The sequence below is a fragment of the Heptranchias perlo genome, chromosome 3 (assembly GCF_035084215.1).
Source record: "Heptranchias perlo isolate sHepPer1 chromosome 3, sHepPer1.hap1, whole genome shotgun sequence".
Classification (NCBI taxonomy): domain Eukaryota; kingdom Metazoa; phylum Chordata; class Chondrichthyes; order Hexanchiformes; family Hexanchidae; genus Heptranchias; species Heptranchias perlo.
Genome location: NC_090327.1, coordinates 83,843,428 through 83,858,679, shown reverse-complemented (window position 1 = coordinate 83,858,679; position 15,252 = coordinate 83,843,428). Strand labels below are relative to the sequence as shown.

General features: G+C 45.7%; 1 protein-coding gene across 4 annotated transcripts in view; it reads right to left on the bottom strand.

Annotated features, from left to right (window-relative positions):
* Positions 1-14,919, bottom strand: part of zc2hc1a (zinc finger, C2HC-type containing 1A) — an 88,281-nt gene extending 73,362 nt beyond the window's left edge. For 3 of the 4 annotated variants that reach the window (XM_067980653.1, XM_067980664.1, XM_067980665.1), the window contains exons 1-2: positions 14,869-14,919; positions 2,727-2,794 (exon numbers count right to left, since the gene is read on the bottom strand). In XM_067980653.1, the coding sequence (XP_067836754.1) occupies positions 2,727-2,794; positions 14,869-14,890 (90 nt within the window). In that variant the 5' untranslated portion in view covers positions 14,891-14,919. The remainder of the gene's footprint in view (positions 1-2,726; positions 2,795-14,868) is intronic. The other variant, XM_067980660.1, reaches the window with a different exon arrangement.
* Between the last annotated feature and the right edge of the window lie 333 nt (positions 14,920-15,252).

Genomic DNA, 15,252 nt, shown 5'->3' with positions numbered 1-15,252 from the left:
GCAACCAGATTTCTGTATTTGTTGACTTACTTCTGTTGTATACATGCATAAAACCTTATCTACAATAGCACGGTTATTTTTTGGGTATCTGTGATGTCAATTTTAAAGATAATTGTGATGGATTACAAGCAAAACCAGTCTAATATAGCTCATTTTCTAGGCAGAGATAAAGAGAAAAACTACAAATTCTGGAAATCTGAAAACCTGAAAGAAAAACAGAAAATGCACAACAGGTCAGTCAGTATCTCGAAACAAAAAACAGACTAACAAGAGGTAGACATCCAAACAATTATACTCCTTTTCACATTTTAATAGACGTGCTATGTATTCCCAGCAATTTCTGTTTTTATTTTAATTTCTGGATACTGAATGCATTCAACAAGCTCTACATTGGATCTAATTCACGTTGCATGGGGTTAGTAAATATCGCACCTGTTAGGTTCATTGGCCACACTGTCTAAGTCACCTATTGATAGATTTATTTTTGTACTCACAGTGAAGGATGGTAGTGCTATTAATGGAACTGTTTTCCTATTTTATCATCTAGTATGAACATCAAGCATGGACAGATACAGAATTAAAGTTCTTCTCTTTCCCAATAACATGCCTTAACACCCTCAAAACTATACCATACTGCAGCAGTGCGAATTTTTCCATTACCTACACCAGTCATCCCTAGGTCTTCTCAATGAAAATGGCAATTCATTGAGAATTGAACTGAATAAAGGATAGTTTTGCAATGTGGACCCATGTGCACTGGGATTGGACTGAATCGGCCCAAACTCATTTTTGTGTAGGACAGCCAGCAGAATCCATCCCATTAACCTGTGCTGGATTCAAACCCAGATGCCAGGGGTGATAGGAGAGTGTGCTAACCTATCAGAATCATCTGGATAATCTACAACTGCAAAACTGCAGCCTCTCACATACTTCCTTTATATTGGTCTTTGGAGAGTGAAATGGTTAGAAAGTCCAATTTTTTTTAAAAATGCTAGACTATCTAATTTTTTATTCAGGTTCATTGTTTACTCTACTAGCGATATTGTACAGCTGAGTAATGCCTGGCTTATGCACTGTTGCCATGATGCATTCTAGGCTCGGTGCTCAAAAATTGCATATGAGAATTTGCATCCTGAGCCTAGACTGATGTGCACAATAAGCAAGACGTTACTTTGGTTTACAACTATTTTTTGCATATCAATGTCATACCTGCACTTCGCAGATATCACGTACATGCAACAGCCATCGGGTAATAAAAAAAGGATTTTAATGTTATATAAAAATATCACACACACAAGTCAAGATAGACAGTGGGCTGAATGAGCAAAGTAAAGCAACATGCAACACAAATCCAGTTGTTTTGAAGCCAGAACAAGCTTACTCTGCAAAATTACAGAACTGCTGCTGCCAAGGCCTGGACAACATCCAGGCTTGGACTGATAAGTGGCAAGTAACATTCACGCCAAACAAGTGCCAGACAACGACCATCTCCAACAAGAGAGAGTCTAACCACCTCCAGTTGACATTCAACGGCATTACCATCGCCAAATCCCCCACCATCAACATCCTGGGGGTCACCATTGACCAGAAACTTAACTGGACAAGCCACATAAATACTTTGGCTACAAGAGCAGGTCAGAGGCTGGGTATTCTGTGGCGAGTGACTCACCTCCTGACTCCCCAAAGCCTTTCCACGATCTACAAGGCACAAGTCAGGAGTGTGATGGAATACTCTCCACTTGCCTGGATGAGGGCAGCTCCAACAACACTCAAGAAGCTCGACACCATCCAGGACAAAGCAGCCCGCTTGATTGGCACCCCATCCACCACCCTAAACATTCACTCCCTTCACAACTGGCGCACCATGGCTGCAGTGTGTACCATCCACAGGATGCACTGCAGCAACTCGCCATGGCTTCTTCGACAGCACCTCCCAAACCTACGACCTCTACCACCTAGAACGACAAGGGCAACAGGCACATGGGAACACCACCACCTGCACGTTCCCCTCCAAGTCACACACCATGCTGACTTGGAAATATATCCAAATATATCCTTCATCGTCGCTGGGTCAAGATCCTGGAACACCCTACCTAACAGCACCGTGGGAGAACCTTCACCACACTGACTGCAACGGTTCAAGAAGGCGGCTCACCTCCACCTTCTGAAGGGCAATTAGGGGTGGACAATAAATGCTGGCCTTGCCAGCGATGCGCACATCCCATGAACGAATAAAAAAAAATCAAAGGTGAGTTTTAAACAGATCATTGCGACTTATGCAAGCATATTACAGACAAACTGCTATTTTTTTCTTTCAATGCATTCCCCGATAAACTGAAGATTTACATTGTGGTATTGAAGGCATGTACCGCTTGAAGATTCTGTTCAATTTTGAAGGATAATGCAGTTATAAAATTGAACACCATTTGAGTGCATAAACTTTCTCACATTTCTTTTGTATCATAAACTCAACTGTAATCGAGCAATTTTGATTTTTCTTGTTTAAATATAAAATTTCAACCGACTTGAAATACTTTCTCCAAAATAGGTTTAAATTATGCATCACATGGTTCTGGTCCAGTTCAACATTTGTATGTCCCTACTCTTAATGGTGCCATCCATTTCTTAAATGCAGAAAAAAATACAATTCAATCATCTCTGGCTAATATAATTGGGGAGGGGGTAAGAAAGGAGAAGAAAGTGTTAATTTGATACTATACACTCACCCGTGTTGCTGGTAAAAAAGTTCTTCCACAAATTCGGCACGGTGTCAGATTAGCTACAGCTGCTCCACCTTCACAAATAGAATGCCAACATTAAAATACAGATTAATGATTACTCATTTACAGAGGTACATTACTGAATGATCCATCAATCTTCAATTTATTAAATAGTGCTGTCAAGGCTTTCCCCCAAATAACACACACTTGGATGTCTTTTATGATTTCCAAGATATCAACACCAACTTAAAAGTTTCAGTGATTTTATTATCTTTAAATCAGAAAATATAATGATTCATTGAGCGACATTTGCTTATGAAGAGACTTTTATGAAGTGAACTTATTCAAGGAACTAGAGATTGCTGTCTGTACCGTAACAATAAATCTATTTGTGGTCAATGGCAGTGCCTAGATGCTGTAACCAGAAAGCCCTCCTTCACCTATGCTCTGAATTATCAAATGATGTAAAAAATGTTTCTAGTTTGAAAGAAACAGAGCTTAAGATAGTGACCTGGATTTTAACTTGGAGCTGGGAACTCAGCTAGTGGGTAGATTTGCACGTGGGGAACCTAGAAGTCAAGTGTGCGCGTTTAAATCTGCAAACGCAACTCGATTGCAGGCAATTATCTTTTCTTCCGGGTTTCACGTCTCCAAGCTGTGCATGGGCGTGCTGCGCACCTGGATGATGCGATCAGAACTGCAGCATTTAAAGGGCCAGTTTAACAATGGATTTTGGAGGAGAAAGGAGAAATGGAATCCAGGAGAGCAAAAGCACCACCTAGATTTATTGATGCTTCCCCAGATGTACTACTGGCTGCAGTGAGAACCAGGAGGGAGGTTTTTTTATCCATGGGATGGCAGGAAGAAACCTGGTTCTGTCACTAAAAAGGCTTGGTTAGAGGTAGCACAAGAGGTGACAAGCAGAAGCAAGGTGCCCAGATCTTGGCTGCAGTGCAGGAAGGGCTTCAATGACCTGACCAGGTCTGGAAAAGTGTGTACACTTGCTGATTCGCCCACATCCTGTGGCGAACAACGCCTTCCCTTCATCACTCTGTCTTGGCAAGCCTACTCCATCACTAAACTCCTCACACCCACTTAAGTGTCACCAGCAACCACCCTTCACTTTCTATCCACTTTCTCACCTCCCCATTTATGTAACCAACAAGGTCACTCACCCCAATCCTGATGCAATGTGATGCATGTGTGTGACAGTGACCCTCTGATGCATCTGTAGGATAGTCATCCTCACCCAATGCACTGCATTCATCAAGTGAATACGGCACCTTCAGTCACTCACAGGTCTGTGCTGCTGCCTCTTGTAGGAGAAAAGAGCACAAAACGCAAGAGAGAGGATGAGGACAGGCGGTGGACCTCCAGAGATTGTGGAACTAACTGATGCAGAGGAGGACTCAATAGAGATAAAGACGACATCTGCGGTCCTCTCAATCGGAGATGGAGAGACTGGGAGCTCACAGATAGCTGGTGACACAATTTAAAACATCTTTCACAAAGATGCTGACTTTATATAATCAATGCCTGAAGTTTGAGAAGCCTGAGTATGGAGATTGGCAAGATTGTTATTGTGCCAAGAATAAGTCGTTTCATAAGAACATACGAAATAGGAGCAGGAGTAGGCCATACGGCCCATCGAGTCTGCTCCGCCATTCAATCAGATCACGGCTGATCTTCAACCTCAACACCACTTTCCAGCCCAATCCCCATATCCCTTGATTCCCCTAAAGTCCAAAAATTTATTTATCTCAGCCTTGAAAATACTTAACGACTCAGCATCCACAGCCCTCTGGGAAGAGAATTCCAAAGATTCACAACCCTCTGAGTGAAGAAATGCCTCACTTCAGTCTTAAATGGCCGACCCCTTATCCAGTGACTATTCCCTCTAGTTCTAGACTCTCCAGCCAGGGAAACCAACCTCTCAGCCTCTACCCTGTCAAGTCCCCTTCACAGTCTTATATATTTCAATGGGATCACCTCTCATTCTTCTAAACTCCAGAGAATAAAGGCCCATTTTACTCAATCTCTCCTCATAGGACAACCCTCTCATCCCAGGAATCAATCTAGTGAACCTTCATTGCACCGCCTTTAAGGCAAGTATATCCTTCCTTCGATAAGGAGACCAAAACTGTATACAGTATCCCAGGTGAGGTCTCACCAAAGCCCTCTACAACAGTACGACTTCCTTACTCTTGTACTCCAACCCCCTTGCAATAAAGGCCAACATGCCATTTGCCTTCCCAATTGCTTGCCGTACCTGCATGCTAACTTATTGTGTTTCTTGTACCAGGACACCCAAGTCGCTCTGGACACCAACATTTAATAGTTTCTCACCATTTAAAAAATATTCTGTTTTTCCATTCTTCCTACCAAAGTGAATAGCCTCACATTATACTCCATCTGCCAACTTCTTGCCCACTCACTTAGCCAGTCTATATCCCTTTGCAGACTCTGTATCCTCCTCACAGCTTACTTTCCCACCTAGCTTTGTAGTCAGCAAACTTGGATGCATTACACTTGGTCCCTTCATCCAAGTCATTAATATAGATTGCAAATAGCTGAGGCCCAAGCACTGATCCTTGCAGTACCCCACGAGTTACAGCCTGCCAACCTGAAAATGACCCGTTTATCCCTACTCTCTGTTTTCTGTCCGTTAATCAATCCTCTATCCATGCTGATATCTTACCCCCGACCCCGATTTCTTGTGTCTTCCAGGGTCTTCACAACTACAAGAACAGTCTGCAGATATGGATGATGTCGATTCCTCAGAGGACCTCATTCCTTCTGAGGATGCAGCATCACAGGATATGCAGCCATGCACCAGTGTAGATACTCGCACTTCAGTGGGTCCTCTTATACAGATAATTGGGTTGTCACCTGGTGATTCAGTAGTCATCCCTGGGTATGTCCTGTCCCACTGGCAGGACAGACCCACCAGAGGTGGCGGTACAGTGATATAGTCAGGAGGGAGTGGCCCTGGGAGTCCTCAACATTGACTCCGGACCCCATGAAATCTCATGGCATCAGGTCAAACACGGGCAAGGAAACCTCCTGCTGATTACCACCTACCATCCTCCCTCAGCTGATGAATCAGTCCTCCTCCATGTTGAACACCACTTGGAGGAAGCACTGAGGGTAGCAAGGGCACAGAATGTACTCTGGGTGGGGGACTTCAATGTCCATCACTAAGAGTGGCTCGGTAGCATCATTACTGACTGAGCTGGCCGAGTCCTGAAGGACATAGCTGCCAGACTGGGCCTGCGGCAGGTGGTGAGCGAACCAACACGAGGGAAAAACCTACTTGACCTTGTCCTCACCAATCAACCTGTCCATGGCAGTATTGGTAGGAGTGACCACCACAGTCCTCGTGGAGACGAAGTCCCGTCTTCGCACTGAGGACACCATCCATCGTGTTGTGTGGCACTATCACCGTGCTAAATGGGATAGATTCATAACAGATCTAGTAGTCCATGATACGCTGTGGGCCAGCAGCAGAATTGTATTCCAGCACAATTTGTAACCTCATGGCCCGGCATATTCCTCACTCTACCATTACCAACAAGCCAGGGGATCAAGCCTGGTTCAATGAGGAGTGTAGAAGAGCATGCCAGGAGCAGCACCAGGCGTACCTAAAAATGAGGTGCCAACCTGGTGAAGCTACAACTCAGGACTGCATGCATGCTAAACAGCAGAAGCAACATGCTATAGATGGAGCTAAGCAATTCGACAACCAACGGATCAGATCAAAGCTCTATAGTCCTGCCACATCCAGTCGTGAATGGTAAAGAACATAAGAACATAAGAAATAGGAGCAGGAGTAGGCCAATCGGCCCCTCGAGCCTGCTCCGCCATTCAATAAGATCATGGCTGATCTGGTCCTAACCTCAAATCTAAAATCATGTCCAATTTCCTGCCCACTCCCCGTAACCCCTAATTCCCTTTACTTCTAGGAAACTGTCTATTTCTGTTTTAAATTTATTTAATGATGTAGCTTCCACAGCTTCCTGGAGCAGCAAATTCCACAGACCTACCACCCTCTGAGTGAAGATGTTTCTCCTCATCTCAGTTTTGAAAGAGCAGCCCCTTATTCTAAGATTATGCCCCCTCGTTCTAGTTTCACCCATCCTTGGGAACATCCTTACCGCATCCACCCGATCAAGACCCTTCACAATCTTATATGTTTCAATAAGATCGCCTCTCATTCTTCTGAACTCCAATGAGTAGAGTCCCAATCTACTCAACCTCTCCTCATATGTCCGCCCCCTCATCCCCGGGATTAACCGAGTGAACCTTCTTTGTACTGCCTCGAGAGCAAGTATGTCTTTTCTTTAGTATGGACACCAAAACTGTATGCAGTATTCCAGGTGCGGTCTCACTAATATCTTATATAACTGCAGCAATACCTCCCTGTTTTTATATTCTATCCCCCTAGCAATAAAAGCCAACATTCCATTGGCCTTCTTGATCACCTGCTGCACCTGCATACTAACCTTTTGATTTTCTTGCACTAGGACCCCCAGATCCCTTTGTACTGCAGTACTTTCCAGTTTCTCGCCATTGAGATAATAACTTGCTCTCCGATTTTTCCTGCCAAAGTGCATAACCTCACATTTTCCAACATTGTATTGCATCTGCCAAATCTCCGCCCACTCACCCAGCCTGTCCATATCCCCTTGTAGGTTTTTTATGTCCTCCTCACTCTCTACTTTCCCTCCCACCGTTGTATCATCTGCAAACTTTGATATATTACACTTGGTCCCCTCCTCCAAATCGTTAATATAGATTGTAAAGAGTTGGGGACCCAGCACCGACCCCTGCGGAACACCACTGGCTACTGGTTGCCAGTCCGAGAATGTACCATTTATCCCAACTCTCTGCTTCCTGTTAGATAACCAATCCTCCACCCATGCCAGAATATTACCCCCAATCCAGTGATTCTTTATCTTGAGCAATAATCTTTTATGTGGCACCTTGTCGAATGCCTTCTGGAAGTCTAAATACACTACATCCACTGGTTCCCCTTTATCCACTCTGTACGTTATATCCTCAAAGAACTCAAGCAAATTTGTCAGACATGACTTCCCCTTCGTAAAGCCATGCTGACTTTGTCCTATTAAATTATGTTTATCCAAATGTTCCGCTACTGTCTCCTTAATAATAGACTCCAAAATTTTACCCACCACAGATGTTAGGCTAACTGGTCTATAATTTCCAGCCTTCTGCCTACTACCCTTTTTAAATAACGGTGTTACATTAGCAGTTTTCCAATCTGCCGGGACCTTTGCTGAGTCCAGAGAATTTTGGAAAATTATTACCAAAGCATCCACAATCCGTACTGCCACTTCCCTCAAGACCCTGGGATGTAAGCCATCAGGTCCAGGGGATTTATCCGCCTTGAGTCCCATTAATTTACTGAGTACCAATTCCTTAATGATTTTAATCGTATTTAGCTCCTCCCCTCCTATGGTAGTGGACAATTAAACGACTAACGGGAGGAGGAGGCTCTGTAAACATCCCCATCCTCAATGATGGCGTTGTCCAGCACGTAAGTACAAAAGACAAGGCTGAAGCGTTTACAACTATCTTCAGCCAGATGTGCAGAGTGGATGATCCATCTCGACCTCCTCCCGATATCCCCACCATCACAGAAGCCAATCTTCAGCCAATTTGATTCACTCCACGTGATATCAAGAAACGGCTGAGTGCACTGGATACAACAAAGACTGTGGGCCCCAACAACATCCCGGCTGTAGTGCTGAAGGCTTGTACTCCAGTACTAGCTGCTCCTCTAGTCAAACTGTTCCAGTACAGCTACAACACTGGCATCTACCCGACAATGTGGAAAGTTGCCCAGCTATGCCCTGTCCACAAAAAGCAGGACAAATCCAATCCGGCCAATTACCGCCCCATCAGTCTACTCTCAATCATCAGCAAAGTGATGGAGGTGTCGTCGACAGTGCTATCAAGCGGCACTTACTCACCAATAACCTGCTCACCGATGCTCAGTTTGGGTTCCACCAGGACCACTCGGCTCCAGACCTCATTACAGCCTTGGTCCAAACATGAACAAAAGAGCTGAATTCCAGAGGTGAGGTGAGAGTGACTGCCCTTGACATCAAGGCTGCATTTGACCGAGTGTGGCACCAAGCAGCCCTGGTAAAATCGAAGTCAATGGGAATCAGGGGGAAAACTCTCCAGTGGTTGGAGTCATACCTAGCACAAAGGAAGATGGTAGTAGTTGTTGGAGGCCAATCATCTCAGCCCCAGGATATTGCTGCAGGAGTTCCTCAGGGCAGTGTCCTCGGCCCACTCTTTTTCAGCTGCTTCATCAATGACCTTCCCTCCATCGTAAGGTCAGAAATGGGGATGTTCGCTGATGATTGCACAGTGTTCAGTTCCATTCGCAACCCCTCAGATAATGAAGCAGTCCGAGCCCGCGTGCAGGAAGACCTGGACAACATCCAGGCTTGCGCTGATAAGTGGCAACTAACATTCGTGCCAGACAAGTGCCAGGCAATGACCATCTCCAACAAGAGAGAGTCTAACCACCTCCCCTTGACGTTCAACGGCATTACCATCGCCGAATCCCCCACCATCAACATCCTGGGAGTCACCATTGACCAGAAACTTAACTGGACCAGCCATATAAATACTGTGGCTACAAGAGCAGGCCAGAGGCTGGGTATTCTGTGGCGAGTGACTCACCTCCTGGCTCCCCAAAGCCTTTCCACCATCTACAAGGCTCCAGTCAGGAGTGTGATGGAATACTCTCTACTTGCCTGGATGAGTGCAGCTCCAACAACATTCAAGAAGCTCGACACCATCCAGGACAAAGCAGCCCCCTTGATAGGCACCCCATCTACCACCCTAAACATTCACTCCCTTCACCACCAGCGCACCGTGGCTGCAATGTGTACCATCCACAGGATGCACTGCAGCAACTCGCCAAGGCTTCTTCGACAGACCCTCCCAAAACCGCGACCTTTACCACCTAGAAGGACAAGGGCAGCAGGCACATGGGGACACCACCACATGCAGGTTCCCCTCCAAGTCACACATCATCCCGACTTGGAAATATATCGCCGATTCTTCATCGTCGCTGGATCAAAATCCTGGAACTCCCTTCCTAACAGCACCGTGGGAGGACCTTCACCACACGCACTGCAGCAGTTCAGGGCGGCGGCTCACAACCACCTTCTCAAGGGCAATTAGGGATGGGCAATAAATGCTGGCCTCGCCAGCGACGCCCACATCCCATGAACGAATAAAAAAACACAGTAGTAGCAGGGGCAGCTGTGGAGAATCTGCGTCGGTGGGGGGCGCACTCTTCTCCAAGCTCTGCTCAGCTGGATACAGATGCTGAACCCTGGGGGCAATTGTTGAGAAGGAGAATGATTCAGGTACAGATGCACCTTTGTGAGGTACTGGAAAATTTGCCACGCACACTCCCCACAATAACTGAGAGGCTGGAAGACTCCAACTTCAGCAATAGTGGAGTGGTATCGCAGGTAAGTGGGAGAATGTATGCAATGGAGAGAGTGGCCACCTCCATTCAAGCACGGCCCACAAGTAAGTCTATGCACGACATCAGCACAGCTGTGCAGATTTTGGAAGTCAGTATATGGCCTCCTTAAATAGGATGACAGATACTTTATCAGTGGTTTTTCAACACGTCACTGATCGTCACCAAGCTGCCCTCCAGCAGTGTGGTAGGAGTGATGTGACGCTGGCCCAGGAGAGGGGTGATGGCAAAAGAGGACATAGAAGTGGGATCTCCACTCAGAGCGCTCCCACATCTCACCTCCCCTCCCCACCACCACCACCCTCAACTAATACCCAAAATGCTGCCTTCTCTCCCAATAGCCATGTCTGCCCCTACCCAGGTGCAGGTGGAGCATTCTTTGGCAGGTCCTCACAGGCTCCAAAACCCAGAGGTCGTAAGCCAAAAGAATCTGAGCAGTCACAGCAAGGCTGAAGCCACAGTGGATGCACCAAGTAGAAAGCATAAGTTTAAGCAATTGTAGTTCACCAAGGGTATGGAAGAAATGTTATGTTGTGATTTCTATTTCCTTTTATGTTGGCACATAAAATTTATTCATTATCAACACTTCCAAATCTTGGCCATTATGCTTCCAGATTTTCAAGCGGACCTTTCATTTGTTTCATGATGAATGCCAATACATAATGACACACATATGGCGGCTGTGCAATCGGTGTATGTGACAATGAAGGACTGTTTTGTGCAAAGGAGGGGGTTTGGTGGTCGTGATGGTGATTGTGCCAGGCGGCATGAGTATCTCAAATATCTTTATTTTTGGACTGTCAATATAAGAACCTGAGAGAGATAAGGGCATCCCTGGCATCATTGTGTGTGGTTGGTCTAGTGATGGGTGCACCACTGTCTTATTCCTCCTCCTCGTATTCATCCTCAATGTTGCTGCCAACAGAGGATGACTGACAAGCGCCTTCGTCCTCCAGCACCTCTAAACCTCTCTGCAGCCGAAGCTCATTTGGCCCTTTAAACCTGTGATTGACACATCTCAATAAAAGATGAGGTATTGCAGCTGGGCACTCAGTTCTCTTAAGCAAAGGTTTGGTTGGGAGATCTTTGTGTTTAGGCTGAGAGTTCTTTGTTGAGACTGAGAATTCTTGTGTTCAGGGAAATTTACCAACAATTTGAATCCTCTCAAACTGACAATATCAAGATGGGAGGCGCAATGGATCTATTCCAGAGGAGGAGGAAATGACCACCCATGGCAGGCACGTCGTGCAGTTCTGGGATTTGCAGGTGCGGAAGACAGAGGTGCACAACAAGGATCTGAAGAACAGCAGTGAAGACACCAAGAGCGGGGCAGAGGCCGAGGCCGAAGGGGGAGGGGAGGGGAGGGGAGGAGAGACAGACCTTTAATTTTGTTCTTTCCACCCCTCCCCTGACTCTGTACTTGCTTAAAAACCTAAATCTTTAACTTCTTCCAGTTCTGATGAAAGGTCTTCGACCTGAAACGTTAACTCTGTTTCTCGCTCCACAGATGCTACCTGACCTGCTAAGTATTTCCAGCATTTCCTGTTTTTAAATTTTAAACATTTGCCTGAGGAAGGAGAAAATCTCCGAAAGCTTGTGAATTTAAAATAAAATTGCTGGACTATAACTTGGTGTTGTAAAATTGTTTACAACTGTTTTTAAATGACATTACTGAGAAGTGGTTTCAGCTATATAGCAATACAAAATTTACACTATAACAACAGGCAAACCAGCATCAATTTGGAATTTGGCACTGGGTGTAATTGTGGTTTCACAATGGCTGTAGCATAACTGCAACCAGTACAAACCTAGCTTTTTAAAACTTTAAAAGCATCCAAGAAATCTGCTGGATGGCCTTTTAAAGTTTTAATGTTAGTAAAAAGCCAACAAGACTTTTATCCCTTTCTTAACATTAAAATCTCATTGGCTTTCAAAGGAAGCAGAGCCATACACGTGAGTTTAGGTCTGTATATGCAGAGCGGATTCTGGACTTGTGAGCTGTGCAGAGCAGGCAGCATAACTTGGTACTGCCAGCTCACATTGCTTTAAAAATCAATCATGTAAAACTGGCAGCTGTATAACCATCAGATCATCATAGATAAATGACAAAAGGACAGCACATTGCTTAAAAATAACAGGTGCTATATTGCACTTAGAGAAGTGACCACCTAGGAGTAGGTGGTCACTTCTCTAAGTGAGAAGAGCATATTCAGAATTTAATAGAGCTTACACACTGTAACTTTGTGGCTGTAGTTTCATTTATTTGATTAAAAATCACAATATAATAAATTCAAGGTGCTATAAAATTGTCTTATCCGATGGAGTATTGCAATGTGAAATAGTCCCTGAGATGGAGGAGAGAAAAATGGGGCAAAAAGTTAACAAAGTGTCTACAAATACAAAAGCCTCGATTTTAACCACCGCCTCCGAAGAGCAGGAAACAGTCAGGCAAGGGATTAAAATATAGGAAATGGTAATCCCGCCCCCAACCCACCACGTTCCCGGTTGCCGCAATATTAACGGCGGCGAGTATTGGGGTTGAAAGGTCTCCTGCTGCAGAGAGGTGGGATGCTCATGAATATATGTAAATAAGGGTCCTATGATGCAATTAGGACCCCAATGTGATTTTAACTAGTGCAGCACAGGTATCACACAGATCGACAAGATCGCTAGGGGAAGCCTGGTAGGAATGGGTCCTGAATGTAAAGAGGCTATGATGTGAATAAAGCTGCAACATTCACAGGTGCTCTTTTACTTCATTGTGGGCTGTGATTCTGCGATCACTGTTTGCTTTGGCTTGTGATTTAGAGAATCTTTACAAAAAAATAGAAGCTGACTCTAGTAGAGTGCATCTTTAGTTGCACTCTACTGAAGTAAAGATGAAGAGGAGCAGCAGCAGCAAAGGCAAGATGATGAAGAAGGAGTTGCAAGAGGGCCACAGAAAAGGCAGCAACAGAGGGGGCATGCTCGCAGAAGACCTTACTCACCTCACAGGGTCCACAGAGGCTCAACTTCCTTGACCTGTCTGAGGAGTAGTGCTTCAGGAGGCTCTTATTGTCAAGGCAGGTAGTTGCTGACCTCAGCAGCCTCCTGGAAGAAGGCCTGCTGCCAGCTGGACTGGGTGGCTATGCCAGTGAAAGTGACGACTGCCTTCAACCTTTATGCTTCTGGATCCTTCCAGGCTGCCACGGGGGACATATCGAGAGTGTGGGAATCAGCCACCCATAAGTGCATCAGGCAGGTCACAGGTGCATTATTTGCCAGGGTTAGCCAATATATCTAATTTCCAACTGATGACAGCAGTCAGACGGGAAGAGCATTAGGGTTTGCAGCTCTGGTCGGCTTTCCATAAATGCAGGTTGCGACAGACCTGCATACTCGCAGCCACCAGGGCACCCTCCGACCAGCCAGGAGCCTTTGTTAACGCGAGGGCTTCCACTCCATTAACATCCAACTCGTATACAACCAGAAGAGGTTCATGAAAGTATGTGCCCGATACCCAGGGAGCTCCCATGATGCCTTCATCTTAAAGCAGTCCAATATCCCCCACCACCCCCCTCCCCCCTCCCCCCTCCCCCACTTCAGCAGATTCAATAGTAACTTTCAAAAAGGAATTGGATAAATATGTGGAAGGGAAAAAATTTACAGGGTGAGAGGGAAAGAGCAAGGGAATGGGACTAATTGGATAGCTCTTTCAAAGAGCCGGCACAGGCACGATAGGCCAAATAGCCTCCCCCTGTGCTGTACTTACTATGATGCCTCATTATGCTACCATCAGTTTGACATTTTGCCAATACTCAGTCATCTTAAGGCCTTACTGATTGAAATCATCCATTTTGGTAGTGTCAATAATGCTATGTTTTTATTTTCTTGGATCTGGACAATCACTACAATGTTATACATATCTATGTAGCAAAGTTATTTCTCAAAATAATAGTATCATTTTGGTCATTGATGCAATAACTACAAATGAGATAAGGCTTTTCTCACCTCAATGACAACACAATTCAGATAACATAAATCCATTTGCTGGAATTTGCCTCAAACGATTTCTAATAGTTTTGAGAATTACAGACGTACATGTCTTCCTTACTTAGTTGCTTGTATATCAGTGATTTCTAATTTGTTTCTATAAACCGAACACCAAAAGGTCCATGCAAATCTCATCAAATGAATCAATACAGCAAAAAAGGGCGGAGGTGGGAAGGTAGGGGACATCGTCGCAGTTCGAGCTACAAATATTTTTTTGTAGCTCGCTTGCGGGCATAAATATTAAATTTGGTGGAGGAGGGAGAATATATGCCAGCAGCAGTCGGACTATCGACACCAAATACTGGAGTGAGTGAGGGAGCGAACCAACCATTCCCATAACCGCAGAGCTGAGAGACATGGTCAACCCGGGCCCCCGCAGCCCGCTGATCTGGACCTGGAGATGTGGATCCTCCCCGTCCCCTCACACTCACTGTTTACGGGAAGCTCCATTAAATTAATCCGCACAGGGGCCGCACCATCACCGCAGGCTGTGGCCAGGAGCAGTAACCCACCCGCAGCCGGCCCTGCTGTCGCCCGATATAAAGGGTGCGGGCGGCCCGGGGGTTTTTCTCCAACACTCACCCTCCTTACCGCTCGCCTCCATCTTCGTTTCATTAGCAACGCAAACTGCGTCCCGCACACAGCAACATGGAGCAGCCCGATTGGCTCCCGGCTCAACCCCGCCCCGTGAGCGTGAAGCGGCCTCAGCGCAGGGCGCGCGCACCGTACTGTCGTCCCCTCGTTTTATTTTTCAAAGTAAGATTCTTTCTGCGTCAGATGTATTTTTAAATGTGCATTTCCCGTGTTTAATCTGTTGCGGTTCAGACTTTCTTGCAACGTTTATGTTGATAGCAAAGACTCCAGTTCCCATCAGCTCAATCCCGCGCCCGTCACTCCCCCCCCCCCCCCCCCGAGTCCCGGGAATTGACCCTCACCCCGATTGTGACGTCACCCGCCGGGGATTGT